Genomic DNA, 11,581 nt, shown 5'->3' on the forward strand with positions numbered 1-11,581 from the left:
TTTTGTCACATATGTTATGGCAATTACAATGAAATATATTACAATCTCGATGACAACATTATTATTCTCCCATTTAAAACATTGAAATGAACATACCTACAATCATCCCTTCTTCCCTATATTATGCTGCAAAACCAAAATAAATTATAAGCCACAGAGCATTAAACAATCCCAACTTTCCATTATAACATGAACGTGTAACAAACAGTTAATATATCCGATTGAAGGTAGACCATCAGTAACCCTCATTATAAGACAAAATATCATCATGTGACAACAATGGTATTGTGTCAATATCAATGACCTTGTAACATAAATATAAACAGATGATAGAGAAGTTATATCTAATAAAATAGAAAATTGTTTTGTATAAACATTGTGTTGTAAAGCTTATTATTCGATTGCGGTTATGGTGCATTGCGTTTAAGATTTATTACTTGGCAAAGTGTGAACAGATTTCGGTTATTCCATGCAACGTTTGGTTGTTGTCTGAAAAATAAATTATGATGTAATGAATGATCTCGGAGGGTAGACCATGCAGTAAGGGTGACATTGTATGTGTCTTCTCAATCTAAACCGTCTAAATATATGCAAAAAATGTTTTTGCAAATCTTTTGCATACGAGAAAGCTGAAATTATTGGAAAACCAAATTATATGATGCGAATCGGATCCATATACCACAAAAGTTAAAAAGTAATTTGCTAAAAAAAACATTCAAACGCCCAAGTTTACATCAGAATACTATAATCAGTTGTTCTTTTTTCGACATCTCGATTCTGCATGGGTTTATGCATGGGTATCTGATTAAATTTGAAAGGAACGCAGAGAAATAAGAAAGAGAATTTTAATAACACCAAATCTGGTCGTTTTCGTTTGAAAAATACATCAGTCTGATGGTGAGAACTTACGCATAGTTTGGAAAAGATTTGTCGCGGAACTCTTCAAATTTGAATCTTTTCTGTGTATATGATGAATTACATACATTTTAATAGAGACCAGAGGCAGCGTGAACACAACATTGATTAGACCATAAAAACTTAAATCAGAGTGCACTCGTGCATGCTCATCCAAAATACGAATATGTTGCCCGAAGGATTTTAACAATTTGAAAATGCAACTACTAGTTGGATTATAATTATTGAAATAATAGATTGATGTAGAAGTATCAGTAGACATTTAGTTTCGGGGCTTATTGCTTTCGAACACGTACACTTTAACTTCATCTTATATCTGCACACAAATTGTTTTACATTTTTCGAAAAATAGATTAGCATATAATTGCACGCATCTTTATACTAAACAACGATTTTGTTCTGGTCTAATTAGGCGTATATCCTCGATGTATTGTGTCGGTTGGTTAAAACAACAAAAGTCGTAATGAACTGTTAAACGTAAATATCTTTACAGACATCACGTGCCGTACGTCTTAAGGATATAATTTATGTTTTTAATGTCTTACCCTAATCATCGTTTAGAACTATAAAATAACGAAGAAAAAATTAGGTAAATTTTTTTACACACAAAATAGTGTTCGTTTTAATAAATCCATCGTTGAATAAAGGTTTTTTTTTGTTTGTGCGGTGACCGATAAAAGTTTTTCAAAAATAACCGTAAACCCAATATCCTGGTATACACCTTGAACATCTTCCCATTTTTTTTCCACATAATTGTTTCAATCTTACAAGAGGAGACACTAAAAATCATGCCATTTTCAGAAAGAAAGGAAAATTAACTTTACGGAAAAAAATTCCGTAAAGGAACCAGAACATTAAACTTATTTTTGTACCATCACACCTGCATGTTGAAATAGCACGCATTTTCAGTCGTTGATCCTATTATTTTTAATGCATGTCTCCACCCTTAATTCTATAAAAAAAATAAGGACTCAAAAAACACACACATGATGAACTGTTATTTCGTTGATGATTCCGATGTTATGTTTCTCTTGTGACCGTCGTTTTGCTTGGATATCATTAGATGATCTTTTGTCTTTGATAAGAAGTTCAATTAATGTGTGGATTCAAGGTAGAGTGGTTTTATAAGGGACGGTTTTTTTTGCTGTGTCTTTTGAGGTTTATGACCAATGTCCGTTGTCCAAGATATTTATTTTACAACATTTTATGCGCAGATTAATAAACATGATAAGACCAGAGGTTCGGTTGCTGTTTTATATAATTGTAGTAAAGAATTCTATGTGAGTATATAGTAATTGTAAATGACAAGGAAAAGGATGGTAACAAGGAAGTAAATGCCTCATGTAATTACTGGATGGCAACAAATTACTTGGTAAATGTGTTTTGAACATAGGTAACTGCCTAAATTTTATGGAGTCTTCGAGTTATCGCAATACTCGCCCTGATCTTCAGTAAATTGTTTTCATTAATCGAATGTATAGAAGCAGGGGTATGAAAAAGCAGAAAGTTTCATATTGTCAGAGGAATGGTATACACGACCATTGCTCAGATTTAATTAAATAGTCAATTTGCATCATAAATACAAGCATTGAAATATTGTATAAAAGTAATCTCTGGTGAATTCGTCATTTGTAGAAACCAGGAGCTACATATTAAGTACTACATTGATGATAAAAATCAACAAAGTTGAGAAAGCCACCAATTGTCCGAGGATTTGTGCATCCACCCTATTCAAAGAAATCAATCAATTCATTTATTCTTTGAAAAACAACAAGCATATTGTCAAATAATCATCGAATCTGTTCCTTCTTCTGTTGAAAGCTTCACATGGTGTTTAGTTCAAAAATCGTGTTAATATACTTTTCTCTTTATAAACCACATCGACTAGGATTGCTTAATTATTTTTGTCATTGATGTCGACAACAGATGAACAGTCTGTAACAGTTCGTAATCATCACAGTCTACAGGTTTTTAGGTGCAGTAATAAAACCAAATATCGGAGTATTGAACCTATCCAAGACAAATGCTTTATTCAAATCGCCTCAAAATATACTTTTTACGAAACAGTTTCTTTTTGTATAAAAATTGTTTACGTAGAATCAACTACCTCGTATATATACACGATTTTGCTTTTGAGATGCTCGTGGTTAAATAAGTTGTAAAAAGAGTAACTAATAAAAATCGTAACGTAAGGTATTTGTAACGGCTACATGTAATTCTTAAAATAACAGATCACGAAAGCTTAAAATTGATTTAAAAAAAAAACGAACCCTCATCGAAATACCGACAATCCAATGAGTTGCTATGAACGACTCTATTTTGTTTGGTCGATATTACAATACACAGTCGTTTTTAGTTTAAACATCCGATTGAGAACAGGTATTTGATTTCGATAGTGAATATGGAAAAAGAAAGCTCATCATCATCAGAAAGCCAATCGAATATAAATCATTTTCCAAGTAACCGTAGCCGTAAATCAGTACTGAAGGTAATTCACTCTATGCCTGATCAAAAGAAATTTTCATATGAATAGTTGTTTGAATTAAGGGTTCTCCGGCATTTGTTTGGAACAATGAAAGTACACGGACGGACGCTCCTTACTATGACAAAAGATATCACATTCCATACGATCTACCACCGAATGAAGTGAACTTTGTAGGCGGTCTAGGACGACCGAAGGGTAATGCTCGATCAAAGGTGGGATTGGAGTTTAACGTTGATTTTATACAGAATTTAATATGTTGTTTTTATCCACAGCTGCATCCGAATCGTCCAACAACGGTTCAAAAATTGTATGGAATGCGAAGTCGGAATAAGATAGCTGTCACCTTTACGCAGCCACTGAAAGACTCACATTGTCTGACACAGAAAACCGACAAGTTAATTGACAAACGGTCACCGAAGCTTGTTAAATCCGTTGTAAGACAAGTAACAGCGGCAGATTTTATCATCACTCCTTCGTCATCAATTGTATCTGATAGTAGCGAAAACATCAAACTGATGAAAACCAAACCTCCTCAAAGTGAACAAACCGAAGATAATACCATTGATGGAGTGCCATTCTACTATCCAAAAGATGGAATAAAAAGCCTTCTATCTGATTTTATTACGCGAACTGTGGATACGGATGAAACTAGATTACCACACGTTGAATCAAATGAACTGGACTTCCGTGTGTGGGCAACTAACATGAGAGATAAATTGAGAAAAGAACGGGCTGGATCGTCCATCGTCTCCGATTCTAAAGATTCTAATCGAAGCAGTAATAAAACGGTCATTACAGGATCCAGATATTCGAAGAAAAATCTGCTGAAAGTGGGCCATAAAAACATTGTCAAACATATAAGCGGTTATATGTTCGGTCCCTTCGCTAAAACACCAACACCCGATAAACTCACAAAAGAAGGTGATAAATTCGGTATACCCAAAACTATGACTGATCGTGCAAAGCGTTGTCATAAGAAACAAAAAATTCAACACAATGTGCTGCGTCGCGTCAGATTATCCCATATAGGTTTCGTACAACCTCCATCTAAAGATGAGTCATCCGATGACAATGAAAGTGTCCAAGAAGTAAAAAAATTAGCTTTGGTCAGAACTCCATATTTTATCATACCAACGATACGAATAAGTCAAGTCAAAAGGAAAGATCGATTTCGAAATAAATTTTTACGAGGCGATCGATTGAAGAGAATCAATTTATTGATGGGAGATCGAAGCAAAAGTCGATCTAAACAGAGTCCTTCGAATGTTGTCGAAACGGATGAGGATATAGCTGACAGGAAACGAATGATGTTTGCGAAATTCTTTCAGTTAATCGGTAAAAAAGATGGAAAGGGAAAGGATGCTATTAAGACCGACAAGACCGAAACTGATGGTATTGACAAAACGAACTATTTGAAATTAATTCGAGAGAATTACCTGAAAAATCGCGACAAATACGAAATCGAGGATGAGGAACCGAAACCTGTAACATTCGATGAGTTTAAAGAACAAGGACCACAAGAAATGCCCACCACCCCAACTAAAAAGCAAAAAAATGGCAAAGATAAGGACTCCGTAACGGAGAGACCGATTACGATGAAAAATCGATTTGAGGTGATTAAACCAAAGGAACTGTTCAAGCGGAAGAAAAACGAGAAAATCTCAAAGTATGACGAAATCGTGGGACCTTTCTATGTTGATCCGAATTTGATGGATAAATTTCGTTCGCCGAAGAAATGTTGGGACATCAATATCGGTTGTATTTCTGTGTTTCACTAATTTAATCTCATATGTTTTAGACAAGCAGCCCCACAAATACTACACAAATTTGATTAAAGGAAAATTTTGGACCAGAGATCGGTTGCAGGTGAATGCACCAGAATTTGGTAAAGAAAAAGTTGGGCAAACCAAAAAGGAATATTATCATCGTTTAGCTACCGAGTTAGATGAGTTTTATATTCACGAATTAAGACACAGACCTCCGAATCGGAAATTTTGCGTCAAGACGTAAGCCATTTAGAATATGACACGAACTTTTTTGTAAATGAAAATACCTTTGCTAGTGATATCATGACTCTACAACAAATTGCACGTCGTAACTTCAATCTCTACTACATTCAAGAAAACTTAATCGAACTTAAAGCTAAGCAAATAGCTGAAAATAAATTAATGGACGAGGCTGAAGAATTTGCTGAGGTGAAATATTTTCTGCACTTACTATCTTTCTAAGTTCAATTTGGACTCTGCTTGTGACAACAGCTTTGCAAAACCTTATTCACCAAGTGGAAATCTGAAGCATTCAATGACTTTAATGAAAAACTGACCCAACAAAAGCAATTTGAAGCGGAAAATAAATGGTTGCATCAACAGCATCATGACCTAGGCGAAGAACTGAGGAAAATGAGTAAAGATGTATTTTTGATTGAGGAAAATTGGAACGAGCTGATGATGCTACAGGTGGGAAAATATGACGGGTTGTAAATCTGTTTCATATTCGATTTGTTACAGAATTACTATTACATTTTGCAAGATTCAGAGTGGCGTCAATCAAATGACTGGATTCATGTTGATTCGAATGGTATGGTCCTATCACCACTTCAGGCTGTTAATTATTGCAAAACTAAAAATATTCGACCTCGAACTGACTGTTGTGGATTCTCAATAAAAACTCACTTTGACAACGAAACGAGTGGAAAATTGGAAAGGATGAGATCCATTTCACCAGCGCCTGATCTACTAAAAAAGGTTTGAATGAAACATCTGAATAACTCGATATTTAATTCAAATTTCGATCAGAATTTAGAGATCTTAAAGCAGAAAGCATTCGATCGTGTCATTCAGCACAATCGTACCTTTTGGATGTATAAACAAATTAATATCATGTGCAATAAGCTGATGAATCAGGTAAATTGTTGTTAGGCTTGTGGAGCTTTAATCGTTGTAATTCGATATATCAATCAAATATTGAATATAGTTGAGCGAATTAAGAGTTCTTGAGGAAGAAAAGATTAAAATGATCAGAGAAAGAAAAGAATTTATGGAACGTCGTGCACTGTTTTTAAAGGAGAAAACACAGAATTATATTGATAAATCGATACCCGGTGCAGCTAAGAGGTATAGTTCCTTTCACTAAACTGATGTATAACTTAGACTTTTAACATATTCACTTTTCTCTTCCATATTCCATTCTAAAAATAGTCTGAACGAACGAACAATTCTATCCATATGCTCGCAACTTTACAACCAACTCATACCGAAAGAAATGACTTCCGAAACAGTGCTGGATAATATAACAGCAATCGATAAATTCAAATTTATTCATCAATTTGCATTGGACCTCTTCCAACAATTGGACACAGTACCTGTTGATATACTGAGAAGTGCCGAACAAGTTGCCAAAGAAAATCGAAAACGTATAGCCGAACAGACACGACTTGCAGTGATTAAACAGAAACGATTCGATTTATTGAAAAAACAATTACGCAATCAATTTACGGCAGTAGCGCCGTTTAAACGTGTTACCATTACAACAGAAAGGAAAAGTTTGAATGAAATGAAGGCTTAGTTGTAAAAATTCATTATTTCTCTGCAGTATGAAACAAAAACTGTGAATATTGGTTGGTTGCGTTGTATAGGAAAATATATTAATTTTTTGATTGAACCGAATAAATTGCATAATCTAATCATATTTGCACGCGTAAATTAATTTACACACAACAGCGTGCATTATTTTCATAATAATTAATCAAACAAAAGAAAGATACACGTCCGTACATATATGGAAAATGTGTACAAAAAAAAGCTGCACGGTTTGCATATATCAATTTAAAAAACACTTCATTGATTTATAAATCTACTTTTTCCGAAAAAATATTTTCGTATAAGTTTCACACCTTGTGGCACACGAAGCAAAGGTGAGAAATATTTAAATTTCATTCATAACACAGATGGATCATCAAAATTGGACACAGTCGTATTACATAGTTGGTAAACATCATGAAAAACTTTGTTTTTTTATTCATCATGAGAAATATGTTAATGTTGAGAAAGAAATGGCTTTGAGGTGTATGTTACATTATACATGCTGCGCTGTGACAGAATTTTTAATGACATCGTTGATGGTGTTTCATTTGAATAAATTTGTGCTTATTGTCAGTTTTTTTTTGGCCAATTAAGTAATATTCATTGACCATTTGACGAATAAAAACTAATCAACCGAGAATCATCGTCCTCTTTTTATTAGTGTGACGATGGGCTATCAGATTAAAGTATAGTATTGTAAGGTTTGCTGACATTTGATTGCAAAGTTTAATTCAGCATGGCTATTTTTAGTCCCGTACTGAAGTGTAAAACCCAATCGATTTTCATTTTTTTCACAAGAAGGTAATGTTATCATCATATTTGTGAGGTCAAGTTCGAAGATGGGCATATTTGGGTCGGATCTTCCCGAACAGATGTTTGGAGATTTTCGAGTATCTAGAAAACAGTAACAAATCTCAAAGAATAAAATAAACTTTTTAAAAAAATATGAAATTTTTTTCGATAGAGAAAAGATCTGTCCAACAACTCATAAAAAACGTATGCAAAAGAGAAGAGATGCAAGATTTTGAGTAGGAAAAGTGTGAAATTCTCTCACAAAATCATGCATCTCTTCTACACTATATATTTTATGCATTGTAGGGTAGTGATAGACATCCTTTTCAGGGCTAAAATGGCTTAAAAAACTTATAAAGTAAAAGCCAAATTACTTTTGTCACTTGTGATAACATTTTCATAGCACGTGTGTAGTCTTTTAGGTTCATTATTTCAGCATGCTTAAAAGTGCTGTAAAATCACAAAATATGTGGAACAGTAGGAATATCTCTGTTTGCAGTATACGGATCTTTTCTCAACTACCATCTTTAACAAAATAAATTTGCAATTAGTGTATACAAATGACTCAACGGACAGTCTCAGCTGCTAATTCTGAATTTGGCATAAGTTCGTGTACTACTTTTCCCAATCGTTTCTTATTGAAACAGAGAGTAATCACATATTCATCATCTTTGTGTCTATTCACTAAGCGTCAATGGTCTGCAGTGAATGCTGAAAACAGAATATGGAATATGTCGAGTTGATATATCAGGCTTGACGGCTTCAAGGTCACAAGTTATAAGCGCAATATTCAGAAATATTTGAACTAATCGTCCAGTGAGTGTAGTAACTACTATGATAGATGTTTTTGATGATGGATGTTTCGCATATAGCTGTAACCTGTAACATACCAACATATTTTGGACAAGTGGTTGTTTACTTTGATTAACAGCTGGATAATCACTTGTGAATGATGCTGATCACTAAGGAAAACAGAGTCAAAAACCCTTCAATTACAATGAAAGCATAAAACAGGCTAATGTTGTCAAGGAAGACATAGAGATTTAAAAAACGCACTAATTTTTAAATTTTTTGCACTAGTCACTAGAAAATCCACAAAAAAAGTTTTCCATCGTAAATTCGACCGAGACACCGAGAGGGAAGCCACGCGAGAAAACTCTGTCCCACTTACTTCAATTGGCGCATCTATTGACGTATTATTTCCTTCTATTGCTATTGGTCATCAATGCCAAATAACACCAGTCCCAGTATTTGCTCACATAGTTTCCCCCTCGAATTCGACACACCATTTCGAGGACAGAATGCCATATTATTAGATCTAGATTGCAATAAAATCTATCACTTCATTGTTTAAACATGCAATGTTGGCTAGAGTTCATAATATTATATAGATATTGCCATTCGTAAGGATATGTTGGTTTCTATACTCTAAAAACTGTTTATGACTTCCACGTACATAACCAAATATACCAAAAATGTAACTAGGGTAAGACATCACAATCGAAATTTCGAAATGTAATTATTTAATAAGCCTAAATTCGAAACTTGTTCGATTTAAATTATATCATCGATTCATTCAGTGTCCAGTCAAGATAAAAATTTAATTTAAAAAAATTGTAAATACTTTCAACTCGATCGCAACCTTTGAATTATGCATCGGAGAAGTTCATGAATTGGATTGAAGCACTACATGAACAACCAACAAAAACTTGTTACCCATTCGTAAGGTAATTCAAATAAATATCATTGTTCAATAACCCATATCAAAAGTCTTGAAAAATATAAAAAAAACAACACGCTATGGATACAACTCCATAATAACGAGAACATATGTAACCAAAATATTACCATATAATATAACCATTGTACGGTTAATGTAGGTAAGTATTAAGGTAAATCGTGGATATTTCATAATTTCATAATCATAATAAAGCGGCAAGCAAAAAAAATGAAAGCACTCTACTTAAATCATAATAACAACAAAAAATAAAACATAGAAAAAAACCATAGACAAATAACAACAATTTTATATGTTTCACTAGACCAAAGCATAGATTTACATGTAACATACGTGTATGTATGGCAGTGCACCAGAGGTAGTAAACACCAAAGTAGCTAGATCGAAGAAAAGCAATAAATCAAAATACGAAACTGCGGAAGATTCGTACCGTTACCATGATATTTGAATGAAAACTCGTTTGGCATACACTCACAAAACAACAATATTTTTAAGATTAAAAGTAGAAAAAGATACGGAGAATTAACAGTCGAAGAAACGTTTACCGCCGTCTGAAAATTGTTGAATAATAATGTTTCGTATCTGAATTAACTGAAACCCAAATCATATGATGGCTCGGAATATCATGAACGGTATTCGTTATGTGCAGAAAAAAGACCATAAAATGTGTGCTACGACGATGACGATGATTTCAAGCGATTTTTTTATATTTTCTTTTACTTGAAAAAATGATGTAATAGAAGCACATATACGTTTTAATCTTGAATCTGATCATATGTAATTGGCAATGCATTGACCTATTGTTTGTTTGAGACTGTTAGTATAACGAGAAAGAGTTACATATATTGACAAAAAATGGAAATTGTATGAATTTTAGGAAAATGTTTTCTTTATGGAATAGGTTAATGGTCTGCGCGCATAAATGGCTATGTGTTACTTAGGGAAAAGGTGCATTTAGCCTTCAAGTCACAATGAATTTTAGATTATTGATTCCAATTTCGAAATGCTTATTCGAATCATATTTATATTTTGGTAACCTTCAACATGAAATTTTATTTAATTTTACTAATTGCGGTACCTTTTCGAACTAGACTAATTAGCTTTTGAAATTACGAAATCTCGATTAAGCTCGGTAAACTTAAAATAATTTCAATTTATCCATTTAGTCAAATCAAAAGATCTTTACATAAATATTGCAGCAACTACAGCAAGTGTATGTAGAAGAATTTGCAACTGAAAAGACAAGTTAGAGAGGAACCAAGACGAGGGAAGCAACTTTATTATATCTCTTTGATGTTTGTGTGAATTATCGGTGTATTTATTCTAGATTGCTTGTCGGTCCTTCCGAAGTACTCAACTATCAAAATGTATTCGAAAAGAAATTACACTAATCTCAAAAATCCTAAATTGTTGTTCTACAAATTGGTGCACTTAAGTAAATTTCATAGCTAAATAAAATCAGCTGGAATTACCGTCTATATTACCATCTCACATTCTTTGTCACATTGCAACCAGCTGAACAGTTTTTTAGGTCATATTTTTTCTATTACACAGTTCAAGAGAAATCATTAGAGTACAATACAGCAGTATGTTAACGATACGGACGATGGACTTCTTAAAACACACTTTAAGTCTTTAACTCATGTCCTTCATCCATTGATAAATGCACATAAGTGTTGAAAGAAAAACGAAACTTTAACGATGTGCAATTCAATTATTCTGATCACTTTACGCTCTCATCACACGTTCGATGCATGAAAGTGCAGACACATAGGTAACAAAATATGCAACGTGAATATAGTTCTTAAGCATGTTCAGTCGAACAATTGTTTCTTCAAATTGTAAACTTCAATTAACAACTGTCGCATAACAAAAACATAAACATTGCAATATTTTCGATGTAAGTAGTGTGTTTGTCGATCATAATCTAGAGCAGTGATTTTGACATAAATAAATATAATGAAGACTGCGCAATCTTTAATAAAACTATTACCAATTACAGGATTTTTACAATAGAAACACAAATTTATTGAAGCGAGAGCGTGAATAAATAAATAGAATATAGTTTGT

General features: G+C 33.3%; 1 protein-coding gene across 1 annotated transcript; it reads left to right on the forward strand.

The window, feature by feature from the left end:
- Window positions 1-3,316: 3,316 nt before the first annotated feature.
- On the forward strand, window positions 3,317-7,104 carry LOC119081598. Its single transcript, XM_037190632.1, has 10 exons — window positions 3,317-3,403; window positions 3,463-3,612; window positions 3,673-5,137; window positions 5,199-5,406; window positions 5,463-5,595; window positions 5,659-5,856; window positions 5,908-6,144; window positions 6,196-6,303; window positions 6,374-6,513; window positions 6,598-7,104. The coding sequence occupies exons 1-10, from the start codon at window positions 3,317-3,319 to the stop codon at window positions 6,962-6,964; spliced, it is 3,093 nt and encodes a 1,030-aa protein (XP_037046527.1). The 3' UTR covers window positions 6,965-7,104.
- The last annotated feature ends 4,477 nt before the right edge of the window (window positions 7,105-11,581 follow it).

The sequence above is a fragment of the Bradysia coprophila genome, unplaced genomic scaffold (genome assembly GCF_014529535.1).
Source record: "Bradysia coprophila strain Holo2 unplaced genomic scaffold, BU_Bcop_v1 contig_358, whole genome shotgun sequence".
In the NCBI taxonomy this organism is placed as follows: Eukaryota; Metazoa; Arthropoda; class Insecta; order Diptera; family Sciaridae; genus Bradysia; species Bradysia coprophila.

What these genes read in the sequence shown, in the direction of transcription:
- LOC119081598 (XM_037190632.1), top strand. Translation starts at nt 3,317, where the DNA reads ATGGAAAAAGAAAGCTCATCATCATCAGAAAGCCAATCGAATATAAAT. An exon ending in GCCGTAAATCAGTACTGAAG is followed by an intron (nt 3,404 to 3,462) that starts GTAATTCACTCT and finishes GTTTGAATTAAG; the next exon opens with GGTTCTCCGGCATTTGTTTG. An exon ending in CGCCTGATCTACTAAAAAAG is followed by an intron (nt 6,145 to 6,195) that starts GTTTGAATGAAA and finishes AATTTCGATCAG; the next exon opens with AATTTAGAGATCTTAAAGCA.